The 17142-nt window shown below is 34.7% G+C and overlaps 1 protein-coding gene across 2 annotated transcripts; it reads right to left on the bottom strand.

Annotated features, from left to right (window-relative positions):
• Positions 1 to 3680: 3680 nt before the first annotated feature.
• slc6a22.2 (solute carrier family 6 member 22, tandem duplicate 2) lies at positions 3681 to 13044 on the bottom strand. 2 transcript variants are annotated; one of them, XM_067460136.1, is made up of 15 exons: positions 12610 to 13044; positions 11244 to 11437; positions 9951 to 10085; positions 9726 to 9866; positions 9567 to 9648; positions 9271 to 9403; positions 6634 to 6768; positions 6398 to 6501; positions 6144 to 6268; positions 5863 to 5975; positions 5631 to 5768; positions 5438 to 5540; positions 5150 to 5250; positions 4711 to 4881; positions 3681 to 4564 (listed from the first exon to the last, which is right to left on the bottom strand). In XM_067460136.1, exons 1-15 carry the CDS (start codon positions 12645 to 12647, stop codon positions 4406 to 4408), a joined length of 1872 nt encoding a protein of 623 aa, XP_067316237.1. In that variant the 5' UTR covers positions 12648 to 13044; the 3' UTR covers positions 3681 to 4405. The 2 variants fall into 2 exon arrangements, with proteins under 2 accessions (XP_067316237.1, XP_067316238.1); XM_067460137.1 differs by having other exon boundaries at positions 12731 to 13042.
• Between the last annotated feature and the right edge of the window lie 4098 nt (positions 13045 to 17142).

Genomic DNA, 17142 nt, shown 5'->3' with positions numbered 1-17142 from the left:
TTTAAATGTCCACATAATGTTATATACGGTATTAATTTAGTATAACTTATCTTAGTAACTAATCGTAAGGAGCTGTATAAAACAATTAAAGGTGATTTGAGGACAAGCTGCAAATGTACGTGCCAATATCTGAAAGCCATTGTAATGAATTTGGAGAACAAGAAAAAATATTTTAGTCTTCCGACTTCAAAATATCATGTTTAATATTATGTGTTACTTGAAATGTACTAATAATTTATGAGTGAAAACTTTACAGTCTCAGATGTCATTTACAGTAGATAAAAATTGAATGATAGCTATATTTTTTTCCCAAATTGCTCTGCATGTTGAATGTTGGGATCTATACATATATTTTATACTATACATAGATTTAAAAAAAAAAGGCAAAAAAACAACATTCTAAACTTAAAAGTGATTATGATGAAGTCTGGAGTGGCAACATAATTTATTCACATTTCCCCAAAAATAACTCTTATACCATACCAAAAAAAAAAAAAGCATCAAACATTGGGCTGAAAAAAAGTGTTTGTATTATACCAAATTTAACATACACTACCTACAAAATACATTTCTAATGTTCACCAAGGCTGCATTTATTTGATACAGTGTTATTTGATACAAAAAGTACTATTGTTAAATGTTCTTAAAATTGTAAATAATTGTTTTCTATTTTAATATATCAAAAATGAATTTATTCCTGTGATAACAAAGCTATATTTTCAGCATCATTACTCCAGTCTTCAGTGTCACATAATCCTTTACAAATCATTCTAATATACTGATTTAATATACTCAAGAAAGATTTCTTATCATTATCAATGTTGAAAACAATTGTGCTGTTTAATTGCTTCAAAAGAACAACATATATTTTAAACTGGTTTCTTCGTAACATTGTAAATGTCTAGTTGGATACTTGGGTAGGTGAGAAGAAAAGGAGGGAGTGGGAGTTCAGAGGCGTGAAGAGAATGTAAAAAGTCACACATCACTTAATAGGGATTAGCCTCTAAAGAGTGTGTTTGGCATCTTAGCGCTAAAGGGCTTATCACAGATCTGACACTGGCTTGAAAAGAGACCGTGGAAGGAAGCCACCACCATGAACAGGAAGTTTTGCTGGTCACTAGACTCAAACCAGGTCAGTGAGTGTCTATATGCAATTACCCTAATGGCCCAGTTGAATGTGCAGACTGCATATCATGTGCCTGTTTGATGATGGATCTGTAAACTGACACACAGTTTAGTTCAGCCAAAAATGAAAATTCATCATTTACACTGTAAAAAATTATTTAGAAAAAAAGTTGCCTGGTTGCCTTAAAATTTTGAGTTCACTGAAATTAAAATTGAGTTAATACAATGAATTTTTTTTTTAGATTCGACAACCTTTATTAAAATATTGTTAAAAGATTTTGTAAGCATATTGGGTAATTGTGCGTGTATTATTTCTGATGATGCAGTGAAACATGCCAAATAGTGCTATTTTCATGATTTATCAAATTTCTTATGTGATTCAGATACAATAATATTTTGAGTTTCTATTTATTAAACAAATTTCCTTCATTGTATCAACTCAAAGTTTTAATTTCAATAAACTCACAATTTTAAGGCAACCAGGTTACTTACTTTTTTAAGTTAAACCAACAAAAAACCAACAAATTTTTTTTACAGTGTAACTCTCGTGCTGTTACACAGAAGAAAGAAAGTCATACAAGTTTGGAACTACATGAGTAAATGATGACAGAATTTTAATTTTGGGTGAACTTTCCGTTTAACAGTATACTAAAGAAATGCTGAAATCCTGCTATAATACTTAAATATACACTGAAAAAACATCTGTGCAAAACCCATCCGGTCATGCTTATATTAGGTGTCCTTAACTATGTACTTACATCAACATACTTACATGCAATGTACTTATTGAGCTAATATTTTATTGCAAAACACTTTTTCTGCAAATGGGGTGGAATATGGGTGTTAGGGAAGGGTTTGGTGGTATGGGTAGCTTTAAAAGTGGGTTAAGGTGTGAAGGAAGAGCCAACAAGCGTATAGATGTAATTACAGAAATTAATTACAGCAGTAATTACATGCATGTATTTTTTTTAAATACAAGTGCACTGTAAATACAATAAGTGCATTGTATCAAATGATTAATATAGATATTAATACACAGTTACAGACAGTTAAAATAATATGGGACCATTTACAGTAGTATCAAAAAATACTTGGATATTAAAATCACATGCATCAAAGTACATTTGATAATACATTTGATATATCAAAGTGGCATTTATTTAAAAATAATTTTAGTCTTATCAGATGACAGATGAGGGGAGCTTGAAGAAATTTGTTTGTAGATAGGAAAACAAGGAAAAGTCCTTTAATCTCAGATTGATTTGGGGTCATAATAACCCTGTTTAGTCACCTTCACTTAGAAGCTGGACGAGCTTTCTCTGATCTTATTATGGGGCTGTGGTCACATTACCCACTATAGCCTGTACATCAGAACAAAAGGATGTTCAAGCCCTCTGTTGCAATTGTAATGTATTGAATTTCCTTACTCTTTGAAGTAGCCTTCCTATCGCCCTACAATTGGGTCCCATGATTTCTGTACCTAAACTACTATTCAAAAGTTTAAAGTTTTAATTTTGAACTCTTATGCTAACCAAGTTATGCTAACTCTAATGCTATTTTTGAGGAAACCATGATACATTTTTCATGATTCTTTGATAATCAGCATTTATTTAGAAAATAGTTTTTTTTTATAACAATATAAGTCTTTAATGTAACATTTGATCAATTTAATGCATTCTTGCTGAATAAAAGCATTCATTTCTCTTTCAAAAAAACCATACAAACAACGGAAAAAACAAACATCAAAACTTTGAATGGCAATGTACACCTACTGCAAATATTATAACTTATTCTATTTATATTTATTGGTTCTGTGTGTATGCAACAAATGACCAAACACTGAATTGCTTTAACAAATAAATAAACTTAGACTTGACAAGAGAATTAGAAACAAATAACAGGTTTATGTCATAGCACATTTCATCAGACACACCTTATATCTTTGATTGCAAATATAAAAATGTACATAAACGGTTTTTTTTGTATTTGCAGGGACCAAATGTAACAATCAATCATTGAAAACTGAAACTGGTCAACCACTAACCTGAATATATTTCTATGGTGGTTATTTCTTTCTGTGGTTTACAGCCCTGGGTCTACATATTGTCCAGTAAATGGAGCTATCCATAGCAAGAGGATATAATGCACTTGCATGTAGACAGAAATACACTTCTAATGATGGTGCATTCATTTACCTATGGACACACTTTCTTAATTCATTATATTTCTTAGTTTTAACATCAAGTGATCAAAATTTCTGTATTAACTGCATATTTATTATGGAGCAGGAAAATGACTTTGCCCGTATAAAAAAAAAAAAATGCATGTGAAGGTTCATGCCTGTTCATTTGCGGTCTTTGAATGAGCTTTTTAAGCCTACATTTATAATGTATGTAACTGCACATCCATTATAGGGTTCCTGAAGTGTCAATGCATTTGCTGTAATGTCATTATTTAGCCAGCAGATGGCCATCTTGCACATTTTTCTTGGAAAGTAGGCTATCAGAATCTTTTGTCTAAATAACATAAGAAATAATCACATAAAACTAAAAATGTACAGTTGTTACAAATTTAATCTTGTAAAAAAATGTGAGCACACAGAAATAACAATTCTGTACAATTGTATACTAATAATTTTCACATTTTATACATTTTTGTTTTATATGTCAGACAAACACACTCCACACTTAAAAGTGTAACAGGCAGGGTTGCCAAGTCCCTACTTTAAAACTCTTAAAGGTTTTACATATTTCATAAATTATATCTGACCGAAATGCTTGTATTGAAATATTTTATATTCCACCAATGATAATACTGTAGGCATACTAGATGTTAAATTCTGTGAAGGAGGGACACCGATAGGAAGATTTTGATGTGTGTTTATGATCACTACGATGTAGTGGTTTGAAATTTGCATAAAAATTACTGTAAAATACAGGTATATTTTGAGCTTTGATATTTGAGATATGGCCATTAGGCTACGTTTTGTTACGCACACACGGCAACCTTTGTAACAGTTGGCCTTCAAGACCCTTTTTGAAGTAACATTAAAAGCATTTATAAACAAGCCTCGTCCTTGTCAAGTCAGAATTCACATATGTAATAACTGATTCCCAATATGAACTCTTTTATTTAACTGTATGATAAATTGAAAAAACTGTTGCTTTGATAAACATTTGGCTACTATACTTAACCATCATATGATGTCAATTACGATGCCAGTTAAATGACAATGGTCAAAAATGGTTTTCAGAAACCAAAAACAAGGCAATGTCAACAATCAGACAATGTCTCTGAGAGGTAATGAGTTGGGTGTGTGAACAGTTCGTAAAGTCAGTAGTTCTGTGAAGGTCTCAAAAGTAACGGTGTTGTTTAGAATCTGTTTTGGACGTTTAGGATCTGGCAGGTCTTCAGCGGCAGTACACAAGACTCTTATTCTCTGATAAGAAAAGAGGTATTAAAAGTTATTTAAATAATTCAAATAATATATTGAATGCAATCCTCAGGAAAATAATCAGTAAAAATATATAATTGATGCTGGAACTGATTTTTTTTTTTAATGGGTATTTTAAAAAAAATCTTTACCTGTCGCATAGACCCTGGAGTGGTGCCAACCAAATAAATCATCCACATTGGAACTAGTAGGGTGGAGGAAAGGGTAAAGAAGCCACCAATCGCATAACCCCACCAGGGGTATTCATACACATTGTTGAACTTCAGAGGGGTGTATTTAACCAACGAGAAGATAAACGTTCCCTAAAGAGAAAGGAAATTGAATGATGAGCAATGGGGACCCGTTAGTCAGTCTGGTATGCTTTGTCAATGCACAAAGTCTCAGAATAGTAGAAGGTCTTTCTTTTGTGAAGTGCTATCAGTTTAAAGACAGACACAGTTTCAGGCACAGACTCACAGGTGGCAGATAAACATCCCCAGTTTGGGGATACAATATGGAAATACAGAATGAAGCACATTCTGTTTTTAAAAAGCATTTTTAAAAAATGTAAGGAATTTAAACGATACTCACTGTACATATAGCTGGTGTTAGATATTTCCAGCAGCACTTCATGAAGGGCCAAGGCCGATATCCAATCATATCCTCAATGCTATCATAGAGACGGTCTGCGCCTAAAATCAAATTCAAAAGTTTGACAAAAAAATGTCTTTATGTTCAATCTGTTATGTTTTTGACTGATGTGCACTGTTGGATGATTTCCACTTCTAAGAAGTTGTTCTCTAAATATTTCAACAGAGGTCGCCAGAGTTGCAAATGCAAACATGTACCATGGTTACTGCATACAAATAAATGATTTACCATATACCCATCCAACACAAATGGACTGAAGGATGGCAAAAGTAAGAAGAGTCATTCCACTGCATGCATAATAGTCAAAAAGCTGGAAGACATACAGGCCACCCTAAGAGTGAAACAGAAATGACAGGTGTGGGTTTTGTTTTGTGGTTGCTTTACATACAATCATTTTTGTGTTCTCTTACGTGATTCTCACCTCTGTTACCATTAGCAGACCAAAAAGGAAGCTGGCAGCACATATGAAGAGGAGAAGAAATTTACGCCGATGTCCAATTTGGAAGAAGGAGGGATACATATCCGAGATAGCCGTTACCAGGGCTTCATGATACACAAACTGACGCATTAATAGAAAAAGCTTTAGGGTATCCGTTCTATGATTTAATGGATTAAATAGACATAGATTAGCCTGTACGGCTGCCTGTATTTACCTCACTATCCAGTCCCAAGAATATGATCATGATAAAGAAGAAGACTGCCCACAACTGAGGCAGCGGCATCAAAGCCACAGCACGGGGATAAGCAATGAACGCCAATCCAGGACCTGCCACAAACTAAAGTTATCAAACAAATCCTTTTCCCTCAGGCATTGTACATAATGTGAGGGGCAGTATTTAATAATGGGAAAAAATGAAGAATTGTTTCGGTTTCAGTATGATATAATAATCTTCACCTGGTTTATGAGACCTCAAGCCTTAAATATTACTTTTACCTGACTCTGCCACCATTGAAATATCAATTCCCTGTTCATCTGCCATGAAGCCCAGGACTGAAAATATAGCAAAACCAGCCACAAAGCTAGTTAAGCTGTTGAGCAGACACAAGTATACACAGTCTCTGAAAGACAAACAGCAGAAGAGGGCATGCGATTCTAGTGAAATTTGGAATGAAAGGCAAAAGAAAATAGACTCATGATATGTACTATGATGTGGAGAGTGCTGCATTAGATCAAATGAAAAAGCCTACCTGTAGCAGTTGTTGTCATATTTGTTGTAGCTTCCCAAAGCAGTCAGTACTCCTGTACAAACTCCATAGGAGTAAAAAATCTGACTGCCTGCATCCATCCACACCTAAAACATCAATTATTATCTTTAAATTCAATCATTCAAAAAAATTAACAACACATCAGCTTTGGATTTCAACATTACACATTTCCTAGATTTTCAGCACAAAAAAAAGAGGGAAAGAAAACTGCTCAGTGCCTGCGGGTCAGTGAGACGTGTTGGATCAGGGTAGAGGTAGTATATGATGCCATTCTTTGCTCCAGGAAGAGTAAGTCCACGAACTAGCAGCACTATCAACATTAAATAGGGAAAAGTAGCAGTGAAGTAGACCACCTGTAAAACAGGAAGAGGGAGAGAGTTTCAGTCTGGTGCTTGCCACACCATTATCATGAGTTTGATTCCCATAGTGCACACATACTGATAACTGTATATATATATATATATATATATATATATATATATATATATATATATATATATATATATATATATATATATATATATATATATATATATATATATATATATATATATATATATATGATGTGTAGAATTACATAAGATGATGCAGGTTTAACCACAAGAAGTCTTACAAATTTATTTATTTATAAAAATAATGTAAACCATAAATCTATTCAAAGTTTTATTTAACTTTTAGACTTATTTAACTTTTAAACGTATTCAAAGGGTTAGTTCACCCAAAAATGAAATTTATGTCATTAATGACCCTAATGTCATTCCACACCCGTAAGACCTCTGTTCTAGCCTGACGTGGTCATACTCAATTCTAGTGAGAATATGAGTCTGAAACCGCTCCATTGGGCTGTGATTATGAGGCGTGTTTCAACCGAACCAGGAAAGACCTCAATTGGACAGACCTACAACCAATCAGAGCAACGCAGCGACGCATTGTCAAATGTCAACATAGTTCAACTGCACTGTGTTGCCAAGTCCGCGTTTTTTTCCCCGCGGATTGTTTTCTATGTCCGCGGGATGAAGCGACTATGTGATATATAGACCCATGAGTGCGAATTTTAGCAGGCAACCTTGCCAAAATAACACACATTTTACCCCCAAACACCATTTTTCCCCCGGAGAACCCCAGAGAAGCTATTGTTTGGGCTAGTAGTTGGCAGGTTTTGCTGTAAAAACTTGGCAACCCTGTCTGCACGCTGGAATCCGGCTGGAATACGCGATCTTTGCCGGTGTTGTAAATTTTTTTAATAATTTAATGATACACAGAGTACTTACCCAACATGATTATCATTTCTGAGAGAAATTGTGAAGGTGAATGCATATACAAACAAGCTCTCCGTTTAGGATTCGAAGAAATATAATCCAAGCCCCTTTGATGACGTGCATGATTACGTTACTGTTGATCATCTGTCCGTCATCGTGTAAAGCCCACCCTGATGATTTCATTGGTCTGAACAGTTTCTGTTCGGGGATAATTACTGCTCTATGGAGCAAGGCCAGACCGAATTGCCCGACCTAAAAAAAAATTGGGCGGGGCTTAATTCGGCTGGCATCCAGGCTACCTCTTTTCATCATCGGAACACAGTTTAAGATATTTTATATTTTAGTCCCAGAGCATATGCAGTCAATGCCCACTTTACTGTCCATGTCAGGAAAGGGAATAAAAACATAATCAAAGTAGTCCATATGTGACATCAGTCGATTCAATAGAATGTCTTGAAGCATCAAAAATACATTTTGGTCCAAAAATAACAAAAACTATGACGTTATTCAGCATTCAAGTCTTCTCTTCCACGTTCCTCCAAAAAGATTCAAACGGTTAATGAATCAGTGAATCGTTCAATGATTTGGGTCGCCAATGTCACGTGATTTCAGCAGTTCGGATCACGTTAAACCGCCAAACTGCTGAAATCACGTGACATTGGCGACCCAAAGCGTTGACCGATTCACTGATTCATTAACCGTTTGAATCTTTTTGGAGAAACACGAAAGAGAGGAAAATGCTGAATAAATTAATAGTTATTGATATTTTTGGACCAAAATGTATTTCCGATGCTTGAGAGATTCTAATGAACTAACTGATGTCACATATGGACTACTTTGATGATGTTTTTATTCCCTTTCTGGACATGGACAGTATAGTGTGCATAGACTGCATATGCTCTGGGACTAAATATAAATATCTTAAACTCTGTTCCAAAGATGAACGGAGGTCTTACGGGTGTGGAACGACATTAGGGTGAGTCATTACTGACATCAATTTCATTTTTGGGTGAACTAACCCTTTAACTTATTTTCAATGTATTTATTAACTAATTTATATTTATATATATACAGTATTTGATTGATATATATATATATATATATATATATATATATATATATATATATATATATATATATATATATATATATATATATATATATATATATATATATATATATATATATAATTTTAAAAATCCATTAAATGTATTTTTTTATTTTTTTGTAAAATTGTATTAAAATATATTTATTAAATATATATTTATTAATTAAAAAAAATTATACATTTTACAATACATAATTATTAGTTCTATATTTAGTCAATGGATGCAAACTTGATAATATGTATATATTTTGATAATTATCTGATAGTCTATCTATATAATTATCTATATAATCTGATAGTCTATAAAATTGTTCCACCTTTAATTTTGAATGTGTATCAACAGTTTTTATTTTATTATATTAGGGTACAGTACGGAATAAAACATGTGGTACAAAACTATGCACATTTCACTCTCTCACAGGTAAGTATACTATCTATATCACTCACTTTGTGTTACACATTGTTAAAAAGTTTAGTAAAGTTCTCACCTTGCCTGTGGACTTCACTCCCTTCCACACACAGAAGTAGCAGATGATCCAGGCCAGCAGGAGGCAGAGTGCCAAGTCCCATCTAACATTACCCATATGTTCTATTCCATCAGACAAGCCCAAAATTCTTCTCCTGAAGGCACAAAATATGGGATCACAATCACATTCTGTTTTACAATCTTTATTGTGAGTCATTTTACTTAGATGGATGCATTTTGTGATTATGTGTTGCCTAAATGCAAAATTCTAATAAGCATGTATCTGGTTTTCATGGGGTGCTTTTTCCAACAACTTACTCCCAAAACTCAATAACAGGGGATGTGCTTTTCTCTGGAGAATATTCAGTAATGTTGCTCTTGCTGAACTCTTTGCAGTTCTCTAAATAAAGAAAGGCAGTGGTTATTTAAATGGCATAACCCACATTATAATAATTCACACCGTCCTGCACGGGATACCTGTGTTCCAGTAGTTTTTGCAGCTAGCCCATGGCAGCTCTGAACTGAAGGACGAGAAGAGGTAAAGGAAAGCCCAAGCAAGAATTATGATGTAATAGACTCCAGTATAGAGGACAACGACTTGACTACCATAACCGAGGCCTGAAGGGGAAAAAAATCAAGTGATGTAAAAAGCAGTAATACTATGATATTAAAAAATTAACTGTATATGAGATAATTGCTCACCTTCAAACAGCGGACAGATCTTCCTCCAGCACGTGATTCCTCCCTGACTGGTAAACTGACCCAGTGACGTCTCCAAAAAGAAAAGTGGAATCCCACAGGTGAAGAGAAAGAGCACATATGGCACAAAAAAAGCACCTATATGACAGAATGAATAACTCGGATTTATTAACATACAATAATATATACACTGTTAAAAAAAAAAAAAAAAATCAGGTCTCCAATTGAACATTTTCAAGTGACTGGTCACATCTAAATTTTTCAGTTGACAGAACTGAATTTCTGTTAATTCAATTGCATCAATTCACAGAATTTCAATTCGACCACCTGAAAAATGTATCCATTCACAGAATTAAAATTTGGCCTACTGAAAAAAATTTATGTGATCAGTCACTAGAAAATTTTCAATTGGAGAGATTGTTTTTTTTTTTTACAGTGTACAAACCAATGTACTGAAAATATTTTATTTAGTCAGTTTTTAACTCAACCTTATGAGGATAAAAAGGGTCCAATAAAATGTCTAAAATGGGGGTCTGCAAATTAATGTTTGATTTCTAATTAAAAAATACAATATTAGGTTATCTAAAGCAAGTTTATGTATGCTAGTAATAATCAATAATTAAATTTTTGCATGAAGTGCTCACTCAAAAATACAGTAAAAGCAGTAATTCTGTGAAGCATTATTACAATTTATATTAACTGTTCTATATTTTAATGTTTTTTTTAATGACAGCCAAGCTGAATTTACAGCAGTCATTACTCCAGTCTTCAGTGTCACATGATGCTTCAGAAATCTAATATGATGATTTGTATGACTTAGCCAGGAAATCTTGACTTCAAACTTTAGAACAGTAGTGTACATTAGTGTACAACAGTTCAAGACCATATTATAAACCAGAATTAAAATGCATCCCACACACAGTGTGTTAAAATAAAACACATATGCATGTATTCATAACACTGAGGTTCTTGTGCACACACATCTGTGTCTATAAGCTCATTTGGCAGTTTTTTTCTCCCCCTAGAGAAACCACTAGATCAATGTTCATGTGGTTATTTGTATTCCAAGAACACAGAATGTCTGGCACTTCGACCCTTCGACCCAAAATATTAAATATTCAAGTAATAACAAGCCTTTATGGAAGCCCTTGCTAGTATATCAAAACAGCAGAATTCTTATTATTTTGTATCTGAGACTTTTGGAACTTTTTAAGAATATACTTTTTGTTATATTAAGAACATAATATGATAACATAAACACTATAAAGTAGGATTAAATATCAAAGCTGCACTCACCGCCTCCATTCTTGTAGCACAAGTAAGGAAACCTCCACACATTTCCCAGGCCAATGATGTGCCCTGCTACTGCCAATAGAAACTCCACCTTATTGGCCCACTTCTCTCTCTCCTTTGGTTTAGGTCTGGCCTGAACTAGGGCACCATTCGTGAGGTTCAACTTCACCTCTGGCCTTGAGCTATGCTCCATGACGCTAATGATAGGTTGAAAAAACAAACACACAGATAATGAATACAATTAAAATATGTACAACTCCAACCCCATTTTCTGCTACATTTACCTACATTTCTAATTATATATACTAAAATATATATTATACTGCATCAGTGACTTTTACTACATTCCTTAAGCACAAGATATATTCAATTAATAATCTGCATAATGTAATACCACATAGCTGTACAGTAGTTGTTATGTAACATATTTCTGGCATAATGAAGAATGGGGCCCATATGTGTTTAGGGTTAATGTGGGCCACACAAACTCATCTGTAGGAACTGATATTATCAATGGGCTCTGCAAACAGCTGCACGTGTTTTTATCACGTGCTTTCACCTTTCTACAAAAACGAATGAAAGACTAATCGTTGACTATTGGAATATACAGTATGTCAATAACTATGCATATATAATTGTGCTAAACATACCTGTAACTTTTATATAAAATGTTTCCTCTTTAATATACTCATCCGCCTTAAAATGGTGCATATTTTCTTTCATTTCATAAAAGTTGCATTTAATTGCAGTCAATGAATTTAAAGGGTTAGTTCACCCAGAAATGAAATTGGTGTCATTAATGACTCACCCTAATGTCGTTCCTCACCCGTAAGACCTCTGTTCATCCTCAGAACACAGTTTAAGATATTTTAGATTTAGTCCGAGAGCGTATACACTTGAATACGCTCTCGGACTAAATATAAAATATCTTAAACTGTTCCAAAGATAAACTAAGGTTTTACGGGTGTGGAACGACATTAGGTTTATTAATTACATAAATTAAATTTTTGGGTGAACTAACCCTTTAAGTCTGTTACAAAAAGGTAACTTAAATGCCAACTAGTATGCTATTTTTATATTTTTTAGGTGATTACAGAAATACAGTTCTGCTACTACCGTTGACATAGGCACCCAAGAACATTTTAACACCTATAACCACACACACACAAAATTATTATCTTTAAAATCATGAAAGCTCATGTGTCATGCTTAGCGTAAAAAACAGGCATTTCTATTTCTAAGAAAGTTTGGTCACTCTCACATGTGTATATTATGAAGATATTCAGCTCAAACCTAAATAAGGTATAACAATTGATTCTTATATGCTTAAATAGGCACTGTAGGAACATTTGTTAAGCAAAATGCTTACCTGGTTTTGCTTCGAACATACAGGTGAAACCATGGCATATTTTTTGTTTTGCTGCTTTAGAAAACTACAGTAGGCCTACTGCGTTATGTATTAATGCAACAGAAGAGTTATCAAAATATACCTGTGAAATGTGATGAATCCGTCTTGTATGTCTCTTTTGTGCAGTGCCTTTATCTAGGTTAGCAGTTCAAAGTAATGTCCTCAAAGTGATTCTCTGAGGAGTGGCCAAACCGGCTTCAAGAGCTCCTGAATAAGGACTGCTGGTCCTGTCCTGTTGGTCTAATACCAGGTTTGTTATGATCTGCTTTACAGAAGTAAACAAACCCATGCACATATAACATGTGTGTGTGTGTGTCCTGGCCTGTTTATGGTATGTTTTCTCAAAGATAAAACAGAAAAGTCTTATCAGTGGAGTAACTGACATCCAATTGGTTTCTTTCTCTCCCCCTACACACACACACACACACACACACACACACACACACACACACACACACACACACACACACTCTCTCTCTCTCTCTCTCTCTCTCTCTCTCTCTCTCTCTCTCTCTCTCTCTCTCTCTCTCTCTCTCTCTCTCTCTCTCTGTATATTTCTAGATCTTTCTCCACCTTTGAGCTTGTCTGGCAATGTTGCACTAGTTTCCTGGAAAAAAAAAACATTGTGCTTTAGCAGTTCTCTCTAAAGTTGAATTACTAGTAATAGAACACCTTATCATTTGTATGTCAAATGCATTCAGAAAGAAAAGAATGCTGAAATACCTGGTTCAGATATGTTCAAATGTCTTCAAACAATCGGTAATTGTTGCCCAGTCCATGGCATGTGCCACTCTCCCGTTACAGTTGGGATACTAATCACATTCAATTCAAGTCCACTTTTACACTATTTTTTCTTTTCAATTTTTTTCTTTTTTAATTTAAGAATAGATATAACAACTGTTGGTTAATATCTGCCATTATCTCAGTATCACGCAGCAGCAGCATACTTTCAAAAATTGCAGCCGTAAACGGGTTGTGGAAACGCCATTTACAAGCTCAACAGTGCCCTCTTGCGGTGTAGCCTTCTCAGAACGCAGCGTTCCCCTGTTAAAATGATCATAGGAAATTATTCTTGTAAATGTGATTGACATTTTACATCACTTCAACCGTCGGGGTGCCACGTACGAGGACATTATATTTTAGTGAATTTCTCTGACACCGTACATGTCACAGTTTTAGGTTCTGTTCTGTAAAGAGCACATTCAGGGCTTTTCAGAGATACCATTTGTTTTGAGCTTTTACCAGGACAACAACTACTACTTGGTCTTTAAAAATTAAATAGTTAGTGGTTTAGAATCAAAATAAGACTTTTTGTTACAAAACAGGGCATTGATTTTATACATGTCCACTGTAGAGGACACCAGGACTTAAGTTTAAGAGACAAGTGAATAAGAAAATAAATTACATATCAATATTCCTATAAAATATTAGATATTATTCTAGAAATTTTGCCAACTATTTCTTTTTTCATTACATGATGAACCCTTGTATGGCCATTTTATCCATACTGCATACATATATCAATTCATTCTGATATCTTTCATAACATAGTTTAGAATCATCTTCAAACAAAGTTTGGTTAAAAAGATTGTTTTTGCCTGTACATGTCATTTTATTTTTTTTAACAACTGAGTACTGTCCACTTACGAGGACATAGCATAACACTTGAATATATATTTTAAAAAATATGTAATGACATAAACATACTAAATAAATAAAAAATGTCCATGTTTATTCAGCGAGGCTCAGCGGAGGATTTTAACCAGGCGTAAAATATCTGCGTTCTTTTAAAAATAAATGATAATAATTTAATTTTTATTCTTTTTTATTTAACCATCACACTGCTTTCTAATTCAACAGTTGTTGTAATAATAAGCACTAAGCTGTCTCTTGTTAGCAGATCATACATATATAGCAAGACTTAATGTTTTAAATAGGTACATTTTTAAAAGAAGACAAAAAATAACCCATCCAACGTTTCTCAAAAAAACAAAAACATTAATTAAAACTTTTTGCAGTTATGCGATGTTCACGCATGCGCATTTGAGCTGTCAAGTTACCAGATAGGGAGCCTACAAAATCTTTTGGTTTCAAAAAAAAAAAAAAAAACGTGTGATGCATATTATGAAAATTATATATTATTATTATTATTATTATAAAAAAGTATGAGGAGGATACAAAATAAATTATGGGGGAGAGGTTTTGACTGGAAGAAGAACGGAACAGTGACAACATCATCGTTTAGAATCATTTAGCAACATCTGCAGACTGAGAAATGTTATTAAAACACACGTGTCTGTGTCATAGTTAAATATGTTACTGTTTAAAGTCCCAGTGAAATCGAAATTTAAGTTTTTTTACTTTTAATATGAAAATGTTAGTCTTACTCGTATCTTTAATCTATTGTCCTCCAAAATATTGACATTGATATATAAATCGAAGATAAGCATTCAAAACTTACAGTTGAAAAGTCTGGTTTCACGTTAGTGTCACGCAAACTGCTGCAGCGCGGAGACATCTGCTCCGGTCCAGAGACACAATAACACAGAGCCGATCCATATGCTTTTTTTTATAGATATGTCCTGCCAGAGTGGCGTGGGTACGATGTCACTTTGTAGGCCAGTCGACAGTTAGCATCACGCTGGTTTCCTCGATAAAAAACCTTGATAAAAACCCAATAGGATTTTAGGCTTTTGGATTATTGCTAAAAACTAGCTCAGTGATCAACAAACGTTTTTGATACTTGCACCTTTTGTCCATTAAGCTAAGTATCACAGATGAACACAACTTTTATGATTTTAGAAGTCTAAATGCAGTCGCCAGAAGTAATAGGCTAAAGGTAAGCTATAAGCGGACTACACCACGGTCCCACAAAGTCAACGTCACCATCGCTAAGCTTCCGACAATTCTTCCAGTTTTATCAACGTTTGAATTAAAATATTTTATAAGAGCACAATTAAGCATAATGAGGCTGTAAAAGCAGACTGAGGGTACCTGCTCGGCGTGATGACGTTTTATCTCCCTGACAGCCTCTGTAGTTCCATTTGACCACTTGTTAGCCTTTTTCCAAGACACATAGCAGCTTAAAAAAATCACAAGTGGGATAATACTGATGTATTTTATGTATCAAAGAATAAAATGTGAAAGTGTCTCCTTATAAAAGGAAAATATATTTACCAATATATTACTTGAAATATATTATAATATATTGTAAATACATGTTATAATATATTGATGGTATTATACAATGTATTATATATTCCAGTAATATATTGCAAAATATACAAATGATTGCCGCTTTCATATATTGCAATATATTGGAGAATATAAATATTAAATCCCATATATGTGAATTTATTGCCTAATGTATTACATGATATTTTCCAATATACTGCAATATATATTTGTTTCGGTTCACCACAGACCTTATTTCAGCTATTTAACCAAAACCCCATTAAAAAAATCCATTGACTTTGGGACAAGGGAACTGGAAATGCTAAAATGCTAACTCGCATCCAAATTTTACCCAACAAAGTGATTTCATACCAGCACCACTCTATTACATCAACACATTGAATAATTCTGATACTTCAGTGGGCCTTTAAATAGGCCTATATGTCACTGTTGCTGTACGGTTGTTAAGTCCGACGTCATGCGGCAGCGCTTCCGGGTCCTATGGTCCTATGGTCCTATGGTTTGCTTCTTAGAATAGATTCGTTGCTTCTATTACTCTCCCCTTTTTTGTAAGTCGCTTTGGATAATAACGTCTGCTAAATGATTAAATGTAAAATGTAAATGTATGGTAACTCTCTAAGGCCCTGTCCCAAATGGCACCCTAAACCCTCACGGTCTTCCTCTGTGGCCCTGTCCCAAATGGCACCCTAAACCCTCACGGTCTTCCTCTATGGCCCTGTCCCAAATGGCACCCTAAACCCTCACAGTCTTCCTCTGTTGCCCTGTCCCAAATGGCACCCTAAACCCTCACGGTCTTCCTCTGTGGCCCTGTCCCAAATGGCACCCTAAACCCTCACGGTCTTCCTCTGTGGCCCTGTCCCAAATGGCACCCTAAACCCTCACGTCTTCCTCTAAGGCCCTATCCCAAATGGTACCCTAAACCCTCACGGTCTTCCTCTAAGGCCCTGTCCCAAATGGCACCTTAAACCCTCACGGTCTTCCTCTATGGCCCTGTCCCAAATGGCACCCTAAACCCGTACGGTCTTCCTCTATGGCCCTGTCCCAAATGGCACCCTAAACCCTCACGTTCTTCCTCTGTGGCCCTGTCCCAAATGGCACCCTAAACCCTCACGGTCTTCCTCTAATGCCCTGTCCCAAATGGCACACTTCTTGTGCACTTTCGGTCTTGTAGACTCAGCAGAATTGAAGGCGTATATCTACCTCAAAGGACCACGTTCTGGCCCTTTCAGAAGGTAATGAAAACATCAAACTTTTGAAGCGTCGACAATACATTTCGGTCCAAAAATAACGGAAAACACG

The sequence above is a fragment of the Pseudorasbora parva genome, chromosome 12 (assembly GCF_024679245.1).
Source record: "Pseudorasbora parva isolate DD20220531a chromosome 12, ASM2467924v1, whole genome shotgun sequence".
Lineage (NCBI taxonomy): Eukaryota > Metazoa > Chordata > Actinopteri > Cypriniformes > Gobionidae > Pseudorasbora > Pseudorasbora parva.
The sequence above is the reverse complement of the archived record's forward strand: the minus strand, read 5'-3'. Positions and strand labels throughout refer to the sequence as shown.